The sequence below is a fragment of the Athene cunicularia genome (genome assembly GCF_003259725.1).
Source record: "Athene cunicularia isolate RWA chromosome 11 unlocalized genomic scaffold, athCun1 chr11_part1, whole genome shotgun sequence".
In the NCBI taxonomy this organism is placed as follows: Eukaryota; Metazoa; Chordata; class Aves; order Strigiformes; family Strigidae; genus Athene; species Athene cunicularia.
In genome coordinates, this window is record NW_020799113.1 from 18,280,636 (window position 1) to 18,299,459 (window position 18,824).

General features: G+C 57.2%; 2 protein-coding genes across 2 annotated transcripts in view; both read left to right on the top strand.

Moving 5' to 3' along the window:
• FA2H (fatty acid 2-hydroxylase) overlaps nt 1-11,139 on the top strand; it is a 12,090-nt gene extending 951 nt beyond the window's left edge. Inside the window, exons 2-9 of the mRNA XM_026856973.1 lie at nt 6-102; nt 6,098-6,193; nt 7,728-7,870; nt 7,957-8,063; nt 9,347-9,519; nt 9,636-9,827; nt 10,018-10,270; nt 11,060-11,139. Coding sequence (XP_026712774.1) covers nt 6-102; nt 6,098-6,193; nt 7,728-7,870; nt 7,957-8,063; nt 9,347-9,519; nt 9,636-9,827; nt 10,018-10,270; nt 11,060-11,139 — 1,141 coding nt within the window. The remainder of the gene's footprint in view (nt 1-5; nt 103-6,097; nt 6,194-7,727; nt 7,871-7,956; nt 8,064-9,346; nt 9,520-9,635; nt 9,828-10,017; nt 10,271-11,059) is intronic.
• Nucleotides 11,140-13,606: 2,467 nt separating this feature from the next.
• Nucleotides 13,607-18,762, top strand: MLKL (mixed lineage kinase domain like pseudokinase). The gene is made up of 10 exons (XM_026856630.1): nt 13,607-14,244; nt 14,437-14,550; nt 14,654-14,828; nt 14,936-15,033; nt 15,165-15,300; nt 15,876-15,960; nt 16,371-16,519; nt 16,718-16,767; nt 17,248-17,388; nt 18,486-18,762. The coding sequence occupies exons 1-10, from the start codon at nt 13,788-13,790 to the stop codon at nt 18,530-18,532; spliced, it is 1,452 nt and encodes a 483-aa protein (XP_026712431.1). The 5' UTR covers nt 13,607-13,787; the 3' UTR covers nt 18,533-18,762.
• Nucleotides 18,763-18,824: the final 62 nt, after the last annotated feature.

The window sequence follows — 18,824 nt, forward strand, 5'->3', positions numbered from 1 at the left end:
GTGAGCGCCGCGCTCGACGGGCCGCCCCACCGGCACTCCGCCAACGCCCGCCGCTGGCTGGAGCAGTACTACGTGGGGGAGATGGAGCCCGGCGACGAGCAGGTACCGCCGGCTGCCCCGGGGCCGGGAGGTGCGGAGGATGTTGAGTGCCCCAGGTCTGGGGTGTCCCGTGTCTGGGGTTACAGAGGCTACAAGGTGCCCGCAGGTCCAGGGTGCCCCGTATCTAGGATATATAGAGTCTGTAGGGTGCCCCCAGGGCCGAGGTGTCCCGTGTCTGGGGCATACAGAGGCTATAGAGTGCTCCCAGGTCTGGGAGGTGCAGAGTCTGTAGGGTGCCCCAGGTCTGGGGTGTCCCATGTCTGGGATATAGAGAGTCTGTAGAGTGCCCCTGGGGCCGGGGTGTCCTGTGTCTGGGGTATACAGAGGCTGCAGGGTGCCCCAGGTCTGGGGTGTCCCACGTCTGGGGTATGCAGAGCCTGTAGGGTGCCCCCGGATCCAGGAGGTGCAGTGTCTGTAGGGTGCCCCAGGTCCAGGGTGTCCCATGTCTGGGGCATACAGAGTCGACAGAGTGCCCCCAAGTCTGGGAGGTACAGCGTCTATAAGGACCTAAGCCTTACAGGGTCTATAGGGCACCCCAGGACCGGGCTGTGCAGGGTCTGAGCCATACGGGGCATGTAGAGGCTCTGCGGGGTCTATAGGTCGTGGAATCTTTGGGGTGCATGTAGTGTACTGGGTGTATAGGGTGCCCAGGTCCGAGCTGCGTGGGATTTGGTGTGTGTTGGGTCTGAGCTTCATGGGATGCTCGGGGCCCAGGCTGAGCGGGGTCTGAGGCAGGAGGGGTGTATGGGGCAGGGGGTTTTGAGGCCCCTGGGGCCTGAGGGGTACAGGGTGCAAGGGTCTGGGCGCATGGGGCACAGCGGCTCCAGGGAGGTCTGCAGGGCCGGGGTATGTGGGCCTGAAGATAACAAGGTACAGAGGGTCTGGGCTCCTTAGGGCCTGGGATGGACCCTGTCTCAGCTGTGCAGAGCCTGGGACCTACAACATCCCTCCCCGTGGTCACATCCCACCCTGCCTGAGCCAGGGGGCAGGGCTGCTGGGTCACCCTGGTGTGCCAGCACAACAGGGGGCCCTTTGGGTCTTCAGAGGGGTGTGGGACACGGGGACATGCAGCTAATTGTTGGCTCTAGCAGGGCCATGTGGCACGGGGTGGGTGATGCAGCAGGACGCCGGAGCGCTGGGCGCTGGGGTCCGCTGGTGACAAGCGGCTGCTGCCAGGAGCAGAGCCTGGCCACCTCGCTCACCATCCGGGCGTGGGGTGGCCATCACCCAGTGCCATCTCCACCGCGCCAGCCCGCGCTCAGCCACTGCCCGGGCGGAAGGGAAAGTGCCCCGGGGAAGTGTCGCCACAGCCACTGGCTCAAATTCCAGGAGTCAGCGTGGGACCGGGCACTGCTGCCCGGATTCCTGGCCCTCGCCAGCACGCCGTGGGCAGGACACCCGAGCAGCGGGCCAGCCCAGCCCCCTTCGCCAGCCCAGCAGCCGCTTTCCCCTCCGGACATCCTGGCGAGGTCGGTGACCGGTCGGTCCCTCCGGGCTGATTGTTTGCACTGGGTTTTCCTCCCCATGGCACAGCCTCGGCCCCGATGGGCGGCAGCACCACAGAAGGGGCTTTGTTCCGCCTCGGTGCAATGCCTGCTCTTTCCCTGGATCCTGGCGATGGCACCTCCTCTGTTGGGACACTCGTTGCCGCCGCCGCCTCACAGGCATGACAAGCCTGACGGGTTGGGGCAAAAGAAGGTACCGGACAAACGAGTTCTCGTGCCGCAGCCTGCGCTGAGGGGAATTGCCACCGTCCCAATGCAAATACACAGTGTGATAACGCTGGGGCGCAAGGGGATCAGACACTGCCTGGTGCTAGATAAACCGTCCCAGGCTGTGACATGGCGGGCAGGGATGAAAGCTGCCCGCCACGCCGCAAGGCTGCCCGTGCCGCATCTGGCATGCGCCTCGTGTGAGCTGCTCTGCCAGACTTGCCACCTCCAAAATAGCCCCTTTGGAGGGAGATGGGGGGAGTTAACGCCCTCGGTGGTGCCTGGGCTCTTTCTTTGACTGCTTTTGGCCAGGCGTACCCCAAGCAGCTCTTTGAAGGAGGCGTTGCATGGCCCCAGTCCAGCTCCGGACCCCCATGGCTTTGCCTGCGCCTCTCCTCACCTGTTGGAGGTCCCAGGGCTACTCCATCCCCATGTTGAGGGATGTGGGAGCCTGTGGTCCCGCAGGCATCCAGCATCCCCTGCTTACACACAGGGACTTCAAGGGTTTTGGAAAAGGGGAAAAAAATATATGTTAATGCAGGAGGGGTGAAGAGGAAGATGAGAGCAAGCCTTTATCACACCAGCACACCTCTCCACACCCCTTCCTGTGGGTCTCAGGAGCTCAGCTCCATCCTTTGGCCACAGATGCCTCTTCTGCATCACCCAGCCCTGTTTGGCAAAGGACAAATTAACCCCCAAACTTTTTATCTATGCAAACAGAACATATAGGGGAGATCAAAGTGAGAGGCAATAATTGCCCAAACTAGACAGTGGATTTTAACAGCCTTGCTAGAGGGAAACTGGATCATCTAATTACCCCTCCAATTTAAGCAATGAGAGACTTTCATCACAGCCTCTTTAGGGTGTGTGATGTGGCTGTGAGTCACGATAAATCCCTCGTCCGTCTTGGGGTTGGTGTCCTCCCCTTCCTTTCGCCCACATTGCTGCGGGTTGGGCTTGTCCTGGCTTTCCATCCCAGCCTGAGCTCACTTGGACGTAGGCGCTTGCATGTTCTTCAGGGGTGTCACAAGAAGTGGATTTTTAAATTATTATTAGATCAAGTTAAATTCAACCTCCTTTTAATAGTCCTGCTGCACCCAGTGTTTAATGGGCTGAGATGCAACCTGGTGGGGCTCTGCCAGCCTCTGCCCGGGAGCCGTGATGCTGTTGGGATGGTGATGCTGGGACTGTGCCACTGCAGGTAGGGACCTCGCTTGGGCTCCCTGTGCCTCGTGGGGTGTCCTTGTGCTACATGCCTGCACTTGCGCTGCCAGCGCAGCCTGGCCTGTGAGGACGTCACCAAATTGAGCCGTTTAGGAGCTCGGTGAAGGTGCTGGAGGCTGTGGGGTGATGCAGAGGCACGGCAGGGCTCCTGCGGTGTTTGATTCGCTGGGAAAACGGGTCCAGAAGTAAAACCCAGGTCTGGGCTGCTGGCAGAGTAGCTGTCTGCAGGCAGCATCGCCCTGCTTGGGCCAGGGGGAGGTTTCCAGCTTTTCCTCCTGCGTGCGTCCCTGGCACACCAGGCACCATGCTGGGACCATCCCTCCTATCTGTACCTGCTCATATCACAGCTGGATTTTGGTTTTCTTTTAACACCGTGAGTCCTGCTCTGGGGCAGCACCATGGTGGCATAGCCAGTGCTCCCCACCTGGTGTGGGACCAGCACCAAGCTCTCCACCTGAGCCACGCCAGGCAGCGGGATGCTTGGAGGTGGATGCTGGGTCACTCGGTCACCACGCTGTGCCGTGCCCTGGGTGTTTGGCCCCATTGCCTGCCGGCAGGAGAGCCAGCACCTCACTGGTGCTGCCATTTTCCAGGGCGGCAGTGTGGGAAGGCGGCACTTCATAGGCGTTAACTTTCCCTTCGTTACATCAGGCCTCTTGCACATCTTTCCTGGCAGGACCTGTTTGCCTGGGGACGAGTCAGATGCATCAGCATCACCCACGGGTGACAGGCAGAGCCCAGCACTTGCAAAGACCCCTCTAGCCTCCTTTGAACCCACCTTTTATTTGGAGGAGGAGGACGGGCAGAAGCCCCAGCACTGGTCTAGGTGCTGCTGGGGCTCAGTCCCCATGGGGCCTCTGTGTGCTCGGGGCAGGCGGGAGCATGCTGCTGCTTCAGGGAGCAAGCTGGGGCACGCAGGCATGGCTTGCACCCTGGTTGCGCCATGGCTGCCTGTCCTTTTGGTGCCAGTCCTGGGGTGAACGAGAGGAGAGTCTTCTTCCTGTTCCCTGGCTGAGAAAGGAGGAGGAGGTGACTCAGGTGCTGGAAGGGACCTGCCATGGCACGCAGGGGGATGGCGTCTCACTGGTGGCACCCATCCTCCCCAGCCTGGGTGCTGCTGGCGAGGTGGGGTCTGAGCCCCCTGTCTGCCTTCAGCCATGACGTGATGCTTGGGCATTTGTGGGGCAGAGGAGTTGGAGGCGTGTGGACATTTCGGAAAGGGGAGGAGAGGACCGGGACGTTGCATCAGCCTGGCTTTCCTAAGCATCCTTCCTGCCGCTGAGGCTGCGGTGAAAGTGGTGAGGTGGAGCACGGGCTCATTTCTTGAGGGATGGAGAAGTTGTCTCTCTCTCTCTTAAAGTCAAATGTTCTTCCAAAGCACCTGCAGGGAGGTCCCAAAACCATGGCTTGACCATCCTCATCTGGATTTCAAGTCATCCCACCTCCCCTGGGATTTCAGGTTGTCTAGTGGAAGGTTGGAGCATGCGAAGCTGAAACTAGTGGTGGGAACCCTCACAGAAAGAGGTGTGGTGGTCCCCAGCACAAGCTCGCACTGGTGCTCTGCTGCCTGCTCGAGTCCAGCCTGGCTAGAAATATCTCCTGCCCTGCTGCTCTCCCGGGGCAAGGGGCTACCTGGACTGAGTAGCGCAGCTCCTCTACCAGTGGGATGAGGCTTGAAACCTGGCTAGCCTGGGAAAGGGGTGGGAGCCCAGCTGGCAAGGAGTGCCTGATGTCGGCAAACAGCACCCAGGCCCTGCCTCGGCGTCACCAACACGGCACAAAGTCCTGTCCACCCCGGTGAGGTGACGCAGGTCCTGCATCCCAGCTCCTGGGGTGGGGGGTTATTCCCAACAGGGATGCGATGCCCTCGTGTCCCTCAAGGGAATCACATCTCTCGGAGCAGTGGGGAGAGCATCCGTCGAGGAGCTCCGTTTGTGCTGCAGCTGCTGGGAGAAAGCTCTTGCTGGCTGCAAGCGGCAGGGCTGGGAACCCCGGCGGGCATTGCTGTGCCGGGGCTGCCGCGCCGTGCCCTGCTCCCGGGTTAATGGGTAACTCAAGGTGACAAAGCAGGAGAAAAGGCATGTTTGGCACGTCCTGCCTGCGGAGCCGTCGGGCTGCCGGGGGGCACGGCTGGCTCAGGGCTTGCACGGACACGCTGCGGCCTCGCCAAGCCCCCCACCAGCGTCAGGTCCCGCGCTGGAGCTGGCAGGGCCGCGGGAAGGAGGACGGTGCTGGCAGTCAGCGATGTGTTTGCTTCCAAGCATCAGATGAGGCAGGTTCCTCCTATTTCTCTGCCAGCCCTGGCAGCGGGTCCACAGCCTGAGCTTCGTCCTGCCACACCAGCGTGTCCCCCGGGCCTCGGCATGCCCTCTCCAGCCAAAACCAACCCTCCACCCCACCTTGCACGGCCCATGGCAAAGCTGCCTGGCCCAGCACCGCCCTGCAAGGGCACTCTGCCTTTTTGCCTGGGGCAAGTGAGGTCCCGCTGCATTTTTTCCCCTGTGCCCAGAACCAGGATGGTGGCAGAGGCCATGCCATGCTCCCCTGCTCTGGCAGCTCAGCTTCCTCAGGGACTGAAACGCCAGTCTGGGCTTTTGCTGGAGAGCAGCAGGGTTGGGGGGTGGCAGCATTGTGGGCGCTAACCCAGCGACACCCCTCACTTCGCTGGCCGAGGCGTTGGCTCGGGCTGGTGCTCACCAGGCCACTGGCCTGCGGGAGGGTGAGCTGCACTGTGGCACTGCCCCTCCGCCGGGGAAATGCTGGCCCAACGCAGCACGGTGGGATGGTCCCAAAACCGGGCTTGGGGGAAGGTTTCCTGAAAGACCCGAGCACACGATGCTGGGCGCACGGTTCGAAGGGCAGCGCAGCTCGCTGGCAGCTGTATCCCTCGGGAACCTGCTCTGCAGGAACTGGCTGACTTAAATTCATCACATTTTTTCCCTTATTTATTTAGCAGGCGGGCTCAAACTCATTCTGCCCGTGCCCCTGGGTGACATGGCCACCACCATCCCCAACCACATCTGCCTCCAGTGCTTCACCGTGGGGTTTCCTTCTCTTTTCAGAGCCACCCCGAGCCGGTGGATGAGAAGGTGGTGGAAGCTGCATCCCAGAGCCCAGCGCGGATGGATCCCCGCTGCAAAATGGTGGATGTGGAGACAGTAAGAACCAGGGTGCCTCCAGCACGCTGTTTGCCTGAGTGTTCCCGGGGCAGACGAGGTCTCCTCTTCCCCGCATGAGCACTGGCTTTCTGCTGACCCTGGGATGGGAGGGATGCTGGGAGGGAGCCGTTCTGGCTGCTCCTGCCCTTTCTCCCAGAGCAGACAGCATCGCTTGTGCTTTGTTGCCCAGGTGTGGCCACGCTGGGAGGCTCCTGTGGCAGCAGCATGGGTGGAAGTGGCTTTCTCTGACAGCAGCTGTGTCCTTCAAGCGGGATGTGCTGCCAAGCTGCACCTTGCTTGCTTTATTTTATCTTTTTCTTCCTTTCTTTTTTTCATTTTTTTCATTTTTTCCTCTTGACTGAGTACCAGTAATGAACACTAAGGGGTCCCCTGTCCCAGACAGGGCAATCCCCATGTTGCAGGGTGCTTCCTGCCCTGCCAGCTCCTCTCTGAACACACCACGGGAGCAGGGATTTGTCCCCAAGGTGCCTTTGGATGTCCTCAGCTTGCACGGTACCATCTGGCCGCCATGCCTTGCACAGCCCCAGCTCACAGTGAGCATTCTTTTCTCTTGCAAGAGGATAATTTTTTTTTTTAAGCAGGAGAAAACCTTCCCCCTTTCTTAATATTTTGCTGCTGACTGCCTTTAAAAGCAAATCTGCCATCCCAAAGTGACCTTTTTGTTCTAACTATTCCCCCGTCTCCCTGACACAGGGTGTCTCCATCCCCAATGGAGAGCTGCCAGGTCTGGGGCTCGGCTGGGCGAGCGTGGTTTCTGTCTTGGGGCAGAGGTGGGAGTGAGAAACCACCTTATCTGGCCGGGCCAGCAGAAGACACGTCCAGGGATGCTGAGTGGCAGTAGAGGCGGTGCTGCCGGTTGGGCCTCTCTATTTTCATCCTGTGCACACATGCGCGCCTGCACAGGTCCCTTCTTGCTCTTGCAACCATCTGAACACAGGTGCTGGAGCAGCAACTGGCATTTGCATTCCTATCCTGTATCCCTGCTCCCCATCCTTTTCTGCTTCGCTCCTCGCTGCCAGAGCACATGAATGGCTGCAGGTACCCCACGTATCCTCTCCTCAAGGGGAGAAGCCCTTGGCCAGGGCAGTGCTATGGGGGTGGGCTCCATGTCCTACCGATGGCTCGCTGGCATGGCTAGTGAGCAGGGAGCACCGCTGCTCACTATCTAATCTTGGCAGCTCCTGGGTGGGGAAGGAGCCTCAGTTATCAGAGCCTGACACTGAGCCAGGTCCAGGTACAGCCACCTTCACCTTGAACTGCCAGCAGGTACCCGGTGGCATGGGGGTGACCTCAGCCCCGCGTTCCTGGGTAGATGGGGTTGATGTGTGCCTGGCTCTGCTTGTCTGCTCCGTTTCTTGTGGGAAACTTAGGGCTGCTTGGAGCAAGAAACAGCTGCTTGTGGGGAATGGGAAAGGGTTTCCAGCCTGAAATCCAGCAGCTGCAGTGCAGCTTTGTGCCTGGTACTGGGTGGTGTGTGGGTCCCATGGGGGTACAACTGCTGTCTGCTCCCCAGGACCTGGTGGACTGGCAGAAGCCCTTGCTGTGGCAGGTGGGCTACTTGGGGGAGAAGTACGACGAGTGGGTGCACCAGCCTGTGGATCGGCCCATCCGCCTCTTCCACTCAGATCTCCTTGAGTCCCTCTCCAAGACGGCATGGTGAGCCCCCGGGGGCTGCACGGGGAGGGGAGGACGGCTCGACAGCCCATGGGGCGCTCCCTCTGACGTCTCCCTCTACCCCGCAGGTATGTGGTATTCATGGTGTGGGCTCCCGTGGTGCTCTATCTCAGCTGGGTCAGCTACACCTCCCTCGCCCAGGGCAACACCAGGCTCTTCTCCTCCTTCACCACAGGTATGAGCAGTGGCAAAGCCTTTGGCCTCGGCTTGCTGCCCCCACTCCGGGGCCGAGGGCCGGACAGCCATGGACAGGGGAAATCTTTGCATCCTTTCCCCATCCCTCTTTCCATGCATGTTCACCATGAGCCACATGCAAGGGTGACCCCCTGTCCCCGCAGCCACCAGCTTGTCCCCTGCACGAAGCCGCCTGCACTGCTTTAAAGCTTGAACTCACCCACCTCCAACCCCTCCTCTCACCTACATGATTCAGTCACCCTGGGAGAATCGAGGGAGGCACAGAGCCCACTGGCCCAGGGTGCAGCCTGCTCGTGATTGCCTCCCTTCCCTCCATCCCCAAAACCAAGCCCCGCCAGGACTGTGGTGTGTGCCCCCCCCCGCTGACGCCCACCCCGCGCTGAGGCTGAATGCCGGCGTGGTGTGCGAACAAACCCGGCTCTCAGTGCTGCCGGCGTCGCACAGTGCGGGGCTTGTTTCCCCGAAGCACTTGTCCTTGAATCTCCCACTGTCTGCTCCCCCGGGAATAACAAGCATGGCCGGGGCAGCCTGTATTCTTTGTTGTCCTTTTTTTTGCTGGGCTCCCTATTTTTTTTGCAAGGTGCCACCCAGTGCCAGCTGTGCCTGGATGCAGGGTGGAGCTATTTACACCGGCACCCCCCTGCTTATTGAGGCATTAGGCACCTTGCTGCCAAGAGGTTTGTTTTTCTTTTCCTCAAAAATGAACAGGTTTGAGGGGGGGTCATCTGAATTCTGCTAGTGAGGCTGCAGGACTGGCAGCCAGCCCTGAAAAGAGGAGGTGGCTGAAAAATGCTCTGCGGGGGAAAGTGCCCAATAAACCTATTCTTTTTCCCCAACATTAAAAAAAAAAAAAAAAAACAAAAAACCAAACAATGCCAGCAACACTGTTTAACCATCACAAATGCTGCCTGTGCAGATAAGGCCCCTCCTGCCTTGTTCTGGTGGGTGAAGCAGCTCTGTAAGGATGGGGCTATCCCTGGAGTTCATGTCATGTCCAAGCTCCCAGTGGCATCTGGGATGCAGGGGAGCCCCCTCGCCAGCAAATTGCGGCAGCGAGAAGCCGACTGTTTCTTAAAGAGTGTAAATTAATGGGAATCAAAGGAAAACGTGCTTTGGAGCGGTGCTTGGGAAGCTCCCTGGGGAAGCTCAGGGTGAGAGGGAGGGAGAGCTGAGCTTCACCTGAATGCCTATGGGAGGATGGCGATGGATAAGAGCACCCGCATGTTGCCTGCCCTGCTGACCGCTGCACGTCTTGTTGTGTAGAGTACTCCATCCCCGTCCACAAATACTACTTCCCCTTCATCTTCCTCCTGGGGATGTTCCTGTGGTCCCTGCTAGAGTACCTCATCCATCGCTTTGTCTTCCACATGAAGCCACCTGCTAGTAACTACTATCTCATCACCCTGCATTTCTTGCTGCATGGGCAGCATCACAAGGTGAGTCGCAGCTTACGCCTCCACCGGCACCCTCCGGGCTGTGGGAACCGTGGCCTTTGCTCAGGCGGAGCCTGTTTGTGCGTGTTCGACGTGACTCGTGGCATCTTCGCCCCAAGCTTGGGCCCTTACCTAATACCGGTGAGGGCTGCAAGACGGGCTTGGAGGAGCTGGAGTTAAATCTGCAAGCTCTGATTGGGAAAGGGGGAAGACCAAAAAAGCCATGGGCTCCCTCTAGCTTTGCTGGAGGAAATGTCTCCATGGAGCCTGGGGACCTGCCAACCAAAGCCACTGCCTGGCTGTCCACCTCGGTATGGGTGAGGGGCTGCTCCTGCCACCGGGTACCTCTTTTGGGGAGGGTTTCTGGGGGCTGCTTTGATGTTGGCTTGTCCTGAATGGGCGTCCCCAGTGCTTGGCAGGGCCCAGTGCTGGGGTTCCCCGATGGTGGGGACGTGAGATGAGCTAGGAGCTGCCTGTCCCACTGTCCTTCTCTGCTTCCAGTCTCCCTTTGACAGCTCCCGCCTGGTCTTTCCTCCCGTGCCAGCCTCGCTGGTGATTGGCTTCTTCTACGGCGTCCTGCAGCTCCTGCTGCCTGAGGTGCTGGGGCTCTCGGTGTTCGTTGGGGGGCTCTGCGGCTACGTCATCTATGACATGATGCACTATTACCTCCACTATGGCTCGCCGAAAAAAGGCACCTACCTGTACGGACTGAAGGCTTATCACGTCAAGCACCACTTTGAACACCAAAAATCAGGTAGCACCATGTTCCCTGTGTGTGCCGGCGGGAACAAGGGCTGTAGAAGCTCCATCTGCCTGCATGTGTGCAGCTGATGCTCTGAAATATTTGGCCTTTGGGATGGGGAAACCCAGGCATTGCTGGGGATGGGGCCTACGAGCTGCTGCAGCCCCATGGGGTACGTTTCTTGGCCCCCAGGTTGAGGGTGGGGAGCCAGTGCAGCACAGGGGCAAAGGCAGCAGCCTGTCTTGCTGACAGACACCAATGCCACGGGGGAATGCTGGGGTGGAGGCAGAGCCCTTTTGGCGCCAGGATGTGGGTGCCCATCCCCACCTGAGGCAGTATCTCCTCCTGCAGGGAGGCGTTGTCAGGCACAGGGTGAGGCCCCAGGCTTCCCTGGGTCCGTCCCACACCTTCCCCAGCCCGGCACTTGCTCAACCTGCCCTTTGCCCGGTTTCCTAGGAGAAAACGCCCCGTCCAGATAAGCTATCATCCATGGGGCTGGTGGCATGGCCCAGCCAGCTCCTTCTGCTCCTATGGCTCTTCCTCCTTGCCTTGCCTTCCTCCCTCCCTAAAATGCAGGCAGTCCTCCCTCCTGGCCCCGGCAGTGCTGGCAGCAGTCGTCACCTTTGCACCCAGACAGGTCCCATCCCTGCCACGTGCCCCTCATGCTGGCTGCTCCCAGCCCCGCCGCTCTCGGTGACGGTGGCACCGTCTTGGTTAATATCGAGCGAGCTGTGCCCTGTCTCTGACAGCATCCAGGTAATGGTGGTGCTGTGGGCTGAGCACTCTCTCCCCTGCTCGCAGGCTTCGGCATCAGCACCCGTTTCTGGGATTACCCCTTCCGGACGCTCATCCCTGAGGAGACCTTCGAGAAAGAGGACTGAGGGCCCTGGCGCGGTGCCTGGCTGCTGGCTCCGTTCCTCCGGGGCTGGGGCTGGCACCCCTCTCCAGCCCTCTGTGAGGCCGGCTGGCCCCTGGACCCTTCCCCGGGGCTGTGCCACAGCGGTGATCCCACACCAGAGCACCCCCGTGGCGCACTATGGTCCAGCTGTGGTACTGCTGAGGGGGACATGGGGGCGAGGATGCAGGGAAAGGGGAGGAGGAGGTCGTGGGGCTCCCTGGGTGGGTCCTGCCCCTTCCTCGCTGCCCTCCTGCTCCAGGCCACGGATGCACAGGCAGGTCTTGCTGCCCAAGAGATGAAGTGCCTGATGCTGCCCTCCCTCCTCAACCCTGGCACCTTGCCGGAGCCCCCAAGCCCCTGGCCCTCCCGGGTGCCCCGCTGCCTGGGGCATCCGACACGCTGCAGTTAACCTCATCACCTAACTTGTGCCGAGGGGCTTCTGTATCCTGGATCCTGCTCCTGGCCTGATCCCAGCACAGGGTTTTCTTGGCCTGCAGCCCTTTGGGTGGGGATCCTGCAGGTCTGGATTTTGCCATTTTCTAACCAGTGCACCCATATTTCTCTGCCAGATTTATCAAGTTCATGTTTTTTGTAGACATTGGCTACTTGAAACTCAAACTCCAATGAACAGAATTGCTACGAGATGCCTTTTTTTGCTGATCCTGTGATTATTTTTTTTCTAATGTTTACTGCAGATATTTAAAGGTCTGGAATAAAGTTATACATAAAACTGTAGACACTACAATTGTAAATAAACTGTATATTTTGAAAAATAAAGCCATTTAAAAAGGGTCTGGTGACTGTATCCTTCAGGGCTGCTCCCACATTCCCCCACCTTTGGTGCATCCTTTCCCATCGATGATGGCTCTCGATGCCGTGATAACTTGCGGTTGCCTTTCCTGGCTCCCCACGCTGACGAAAGCTGTGCTGTTGACACTGGCGAAGGAGATGCTTTTTGCAGGGGAGAACCACAGCAAACCTGCTTGACCCTGGGCTCTCGGTAAGCAGAAGCTGACCGAAGCCACCGCTCAATTCTCCGAAGTTGGGCAATGACATCATGTGCTGCCTCACACTTCCCAAAATCTGCCTGGCCCTCTGACGAAGCCACCTGCCAAGCTTCCTGCGCTCCCGGCAGAGGCCAAGTGCTGTTTCCAGCACTGGTGCTCGCAGCCTGCTCCCTTTGATGCTGGAGGGTCCTGATCCTGAAGGGACGGGGAGGGGAGCGGAAGGTCCCAAAGGACCAGCATCCCTCATGCAGGATGGGTGTGCTCGAGGGTCCTGCTGCCTGAAGCGAGAAGCTCAGCAGAGTGCCAAGCTGATGCCGAGGGTGTTATAGCACCCTGGGCCAGCCTTTCCACAGCTGGCAGAACAGCAGAAGGGGTTGGGGTGCTCAAAGTAGCAGCAAATGTCAATGTGGGGTGCACAGCCTCCTCCATTGCCTTCTTCCTGCTGTGCTCCTCGCAGGCAACTCCATCTTCCAGCAGGCAAGACCCAGCAGAGGGGGATACAGCTTGTCTGGCCCCTTCCTCTGCCACCCCAAGCAGCTTGCCAGGAAAGGGGAGCTGAGGTGGCATGGGACGCTGTGGTGGGTTGCACAACATCCCTTCCGCTGCCGGCCAGAGCAGCAGCCCAGGAAAGCACCCTATAAATTCACACTCGTCCTGCTGTGCCTCCCCAGTCTGCAGAGGCAGCCGAGGCGGAGGCAGCAGAGGCAGAGGCGAGCAAAGCAGGACCAGGTAAACCCAGCTGATTTCTCTTAGCAAGCAGATGAGCTTCCTCCTTGGGGCCATGCTGGAGAGAGCCTGAAGAGGAAGGAGAGTGACTGCAGTTTGTTTCTGGTGCGTTTCTATCTCGTTTCCAGCCGACAGAGCCCAGCACCCTTCTCAGCGCTGGCTGCATCCATGGTGCAGGTGGCTGCTGCTAATTTCCCTGCAATGGGGGCAATTTTCTACCCCCACTGCCTGGATGTGGGCTGGGGAGCTGGAACCATCTCTGCAGGGAGGCTGAGCCATAGAGTTTGATTTAAAGTCTTAAGCAACGGGGCTACGGGGAGAATGTATAAAGAAGTTGGGGACGCTGAGGCTGTGAAGGCATGAAAGCTTTTATTAGATGGGTGACAACAGAAAGAGATGTTGGCTAGAAATGAAAATGGATCTTTATGGTCAAAGATGTAGGCTCTGTGGGCAGGACCCCAGGGTGGCATGGGGCCGATGCTGGGGACCACTGCCCAGGGCCTGCTCCTTGGGCCATTCCTGACCCTGCTCGTCTGTGTGTACACTTTCTGAGAATGGCTAACACTAAATTAATTTACATACATCGAGCCAAAACATCTCTTGCTAATGCGAAGTAAGATGTGCCAATGCTGCTGCTACTGATGTCCCTGTTTGCGTGTGCCCGCTCTGGGCTGCGTGAGTGGCCACGGTGCCGGGCAAAGCAGAGGAAGTAAAGCAGCCGGGGGATGTATAAGGGGCTATAGGAGACTTGGACGGTGGTGTGCCACATTAAGGATGTTCCTTAGGGTGGAAGTTGTGGAAGAGCCACATCCGGCTGATCTCCGAGCAGTGCCTGAGGCTCATCTCCACCAGACGCCACCAGCCCACATCCCCAGTGGCCAAGCCCTTTGCTGTAAGCATGGAAATTGTGGAGAGACTCTTCTCCGTGGCCCAGACCATCCATGCCCAACTCGAGCAGGTGAAGTGCTGTAAGCACCAGTGCCAGCGCCTTGTGGAGCGCATCCAGATCCTGCTGGAGCCTGTGAGGATCCTTGAGGCACAGCCACACAAGTACATCTCCCATCAAGAAGAAGAACTGCTGAAAAAGCTGCTTCAAGCACTGGGGGAAGCCCAGAAACTGGTGATGAAATATAGCCAGGCCAGCTGGATTCAGAAATTCCTGAGAGCCCGCAGCACCGGTGAGGAGTTCATCTGGGTGAACGAGAGCCTGGAGGACATTGCCCAGGGGCTCTCGCTCCTGTTGCAGGCGGAACAGAAGCAGGCTTTCCTGGAGGCTTTCCAGTCAAAGACATGTCGCAGGCAGGATGCTGAGGACCTGAGGGATGACAGAGCTTTCTTGGACCAGGTGATTGCAAGTAAGTGTGCATTTAGCAAATCCTCTTTCCCTGAGACCAGAGGTTGGCACCTCTCCCCAGCTGCTGCCCAGCTTTGGCTTGATGGCCATGGCCAAGGAGACTCAAAGGGACATTTAAACCATGAGAAAAACTAACTGCATCAGTCCCATACGTTCATCCAGCAGCCTCACCTCTGCGCGTATCTCTCCCCAGGTACTGAGGAGCCTGAAGATGTGACCAGGGAGATGTACATTGACAGGGAATGTATGGAGAGCAAGGTGGACTGGATGCAAAGTGAGCTGAACAAAATCGTCCGTGTGATGGAATGTAAGTTGGCATAGCACCTCTGAGCACCCTGTGCACTCTGTCCTTTCCCCCTGAGCCCTGACTAATATGTCCCTCGTTCCCTCCTGGTGCACGGCGGGAGCAGGTTTGAAGAAGGTCAATGTTGGTAAAAGAGAAGACATCACGGAGATCGAGCGGGACCACCTCACCTTCTACAGCCACCTGCAGGACACAGAGAGCTATGACCTCTACGAGGGCGAGTACCTCAAGTACCCTGTCGCCATCAAAACCTTCAAGAGGCCATTGACCACTGACCCAGCGTGAGTTGTCTTGGATAGGAGTGACACGGGGCAGCCAGGACAGGAGGGTGCACAGAGCTGTGCCATGCCTTGTTCCAGAGATCTCACTGTGCTGTCCCTTTCTGCAGGAAGGTGAGACACATCTTTGAGAAGGAGATTCAGACCCTGAAGAAGTTTGAGTCTCCAAACATCCTGCGCATGTATGGGATCTGCATTGAGGAGAAAGGTAAAGGGTGTCACATTAATGTCACCCTTTCCATCCCCTGCTTGTCCCCAGCACTAGCTGGTGGCAGAGTTTGTCATGGTCCCTTCCCAAGAGGTGGCACAGGGCAGGGTGCTCAAGGTTTCTCCTTGCAGATGGGAGCCCCTGCTTCTCGATTGTCATGGAGTACTGTAAGCACGGGACGCTGCGGGATGTGCTGACCAAGCAACGGCATCTCTCCTGGGAAGTTCGCATTCGGATGGCTCTGGGAGCCGCCAGAGGCCTGTACAGGTGAGCTCCTGTATAAATCAGTAAGTCCACCTGATGATCCACAGGCCACGCTCAGCTTCCTGGTGTCTCTCAGTAAGCAGTGGTATCCTGTTAGACACTGTTTCCACCACCTGGGAACAATGGGATGGAGGCTGGTGAAGAGGTAGGCAGTGGGTTTGGATGCAGTAGTGTCCATCTCCCTTGGTCACTGGCTCCTACATCTGACTTCAAGCCTGCAAAGGCCTGGAAGGGAGAAACCCTCTTCCCTACCCCCATAGGGCAGCTTCAGGAGCATCCTACATAAGGATAAGTTCTCCTTACATAAGGCTAGGATAAGTTCTCCTTACATAAGTTCTCCCTACATAAGGCCAGTTCTACTTATGGGTCCTGCTCATCCCAAAGGCTCATTATTTTGCTCACAGCGGCTCTTTCAACACCTTCTGGAAAGGTTGGCTTGACAAGGTTGATCCACCAAGACAGGCAGAGAGCCGCTGGTTTCTCTGGGTGCATGTCAGTCCATCCCCTATGCAGCAGGAGAGAGCCCCAAGGTGGGGATGGGTCCGTCACACCTTGCCTTTGGTTCTGTCCGGCTGCAGGTTGCACCAGACAGAGGAGAAGTCCCGACTCCACGGCTGCATCTGCAGTATCAAGTTCCTGGTGGCCGGGGATTACTGTGTGAAGGTAAGGACAATGCTTGGAGAAGCTTTTGGGAGTTTTGCATGTTTTTGTGGATGTCTCACCACCACCACCACCACCAAAGGGATTTACAATGGTCCAGAACAAAACCTAGGATTAGAGCCATCTCTCCTTAGACATTTACACCTCAGTTTGTCATTATCTCTGTTTTATCATCTGCAAAGCAAGCTTTCTGAGCAATCAACCCTGGGATGAGCTGAAACTAGAACAATTCACCTGCTTCCACCTGTTTTTTCATTTGCAGAAAGACTACATTCCAGGCTGAACACACAGCTGCATGCCAGCCTTTGTTGTCCAGGGCACCTTGCTCGTTTTCTCCATCTCAGGGCAGTCCCCAGCCATGCCACAGGTTTCTGTGTTTCTACCACTTCTCCCTTTCTCTTTCTCTTAACCAGCTGTCAGGATTTGAGCTGTGTGAAACAGAGTCATCCATCAAGAGGAAAGCCCAGAAGAACTGGAAACAAGTCTCTATGCTGGCTTATGTTGCCCCTGAGAACCTGAAAGACATCAACTACCCCTACAAGAGGCCCTGTGAAATATACAGGTGTGTCTGCTCCTCCTGGGAGAGATGCCCGTAAGCAGGCAGATGTCTGGCAGAAGAGCTGCTGAGCTGTGGAAGGTGGCCAGGTTTAATCAAACACATAAGCAGCTGTTTGCAGTTGGCATAGCCCAACAGTCCCCTCTGTTAGAAGGGAGGACAACATGGTGGGATGAATGCTGAGACTTGCTTGTCTTTTTCCAGCTTTGGGATCGTGCTGTGGGAGATTGCAACCTCCAAAATCCCATTTGAAGGTGAGACAGAAGTATCCGGTCCCCTGTGTAAAAGCCACACAGCCAAATACTGCTGCTGTCTGGTGCTGGATGCTCCCTGCTCCTTCCGGGAGCATCCCACCCTGTGTGAGTCCCAGTGGCAGTGCCTGGTGTGCCTGGCTCTGCACAACAGCTTCATAGCTTCTCCTGGGACTCCTATTCAGTAAAGCATTTCAGCAACATACTTAAACCACAAACATTCAAGTAATTTTTGTCTCTATTTGATGTTCCTGTGCATTGAAGCATAAACTCTTCTCCGTGCTCCACTGGAGCCCAACGGTGTCATGCCAAATACTGGGGGGGTTCACTGCAGATATTTTGGGTGGCTTCTCTGCTGGTTTCACCATGCCATGGGCTGCAGGAAGGCTATTGGTGTGCCTTTGTACTGAGTTTCCTCCCACGCACCCTCCTGTGGCAGCTGAGCTCCATCCCGACTCTCCTGTTTGCACGCACATTGTATAGGCTGCACTCCTGAGGAAATCATGGAGAAAATCTGCAACGACCGTTACCAGGACCCTGTTGGGGAAGATTGTCCTGAAGACCTCCGGAAAGTCATTGACCAGTGCCGGGCCTTTGACCCTTCCCAACGCCCTTCTGCTGAGGGTAAGTGTCCTGGACATCTACTCCAAAGGCCTGTTTTGTCTCTCAATCACCTGCTTCAGTGGTCAGTTTGCCCCTTATTTTCCATATGAATTTGTCTGCCTCTCCGTTTTGGATCCCTCCTTCATCTACCTTCTCATGCTAATGATTCCCCTAGTACTAGATCTCTCTTCTGTAGGGTGATGATACAGTTAACATTTACCCATGCCATGACACTAATCACCAGGCCGTTCATTTGGCATCACATAAGAGTAAGCTTTTTTTTCTCAGACAAGTGCTGAACTGGGAGCAGGGGTGTGTGGGTTAATTCCGTCTCAGGCCCTGAAGATCCCGTAAATTGGAGGAGTAGCCACCACACAGTGCAGGAACATTTCCTGCCTTGGTCTTTGAGCAGTAAATTGTAATCCTGGGAATTGCTCTGTGGCAGGGAAGATTTCAGTCTCTGCAGTTGGTCTGGGTCTGATCAGGTCTCCATCAGAAGACTTAACAGAAATGGCAGGAAAAGATAGAGGAATCTGGTGTGCCTGAAGGCGCAGAGGTTCCCTCAGTTCATCTAAGGGCAGAAAGCTTCCTTCCTTCAGTCTCATCTGCTCCATTCTATGGGCTCAGTTTCCATACAAGAGATGTGGAAAATGGGCATAAGAAACCACTGTGTGCTGTGCTCTCTGTGCCTCCATCGCCCAACAGCAGTTCCCTCAGCAGACCCTGCGGCAGGGAATCGCCTTGGCTGAAGTGAAGACACCCAAAAAATCATCCGAGACATTGGCAAAGCCACGCTGAGGATACAACCTGTCTTTATTACTCTAATCCAATGCCCAGCTGTGCCTGTGTGGTGCTGAGCTGGAAAGACATCTTCCCGCCAGTTTCCAAGCATCTTGCCATATAAGTGGCTGCTTGTCTTTGGGCTGTACTCACCTGTGTCTGCTCAGGCCTGTCCCCTGCTAAGGGCTGCCCGGTCACACTGGCCTGAGGAGAGAGTGACTCCATGTCCCAGTTGTTATATCAGAAGGAAAGCTATCTTCTCATCAAGGGGAAAAAAAAAAAAAAAAGCCTACAACAAATGTTCCGTTTTGATTAACAGCATCCTTGTGTTTTGGCAGAGATTGTGGACTCGCTGGCTGACCTGCAGAAAAGCAGAAACCGTTAACCGCAGAAAACAGGATCGGGTGACCAAAAGCAGTTGGGTGCCTCGGAAAGCAAACCAAGGGAAAGCAGCGGGCCTTCCCCTCGCAGGCCAAAGCTCGCGACTCGCCTCTCTACCCCGCCTCGCAGAGACCGATCGCTCAGTACCCGTGTATTTATTTCTGTATGCCCAGACATTCACCCCTCCGAGGGGCCGTGCCTGGGTTCGCCGCAGAGGCAGCTGGCGGGCGAGGCACCCTGCCACAGACACCCCGAGACACCGCCCCGGGGACTCCAGGGGCTGTCTCTTATACACA

What these genes read in the sequence shown, in the direction of transcription:
- MLKL (XM_026856630.1), top strand. Translation starts at nt 13,788, where the DNA reads ATGGAAATTGTGGAGAGACTCTTCTCCGTGGCCCAGACCATCCATGCC. An exon ending in CCATTGACCACTGACCCAGC is followed by an intron (nt 14,829 to 14,935) that starts GTGAGTTGTCTT and finishes CCCTTTCTGCAG; the next exon opens with GAAGGTGAGACACATCTTTG. An exon ending in GCCGCCAGAGGCCTGTACAG is followed by an intron (nt 15,301 to 15,875) that starts GTGAGCTCCTGT and finishes GTCCGGCTGCAG; the next exon opens with GTTGCACCAGACAGAGGAGA.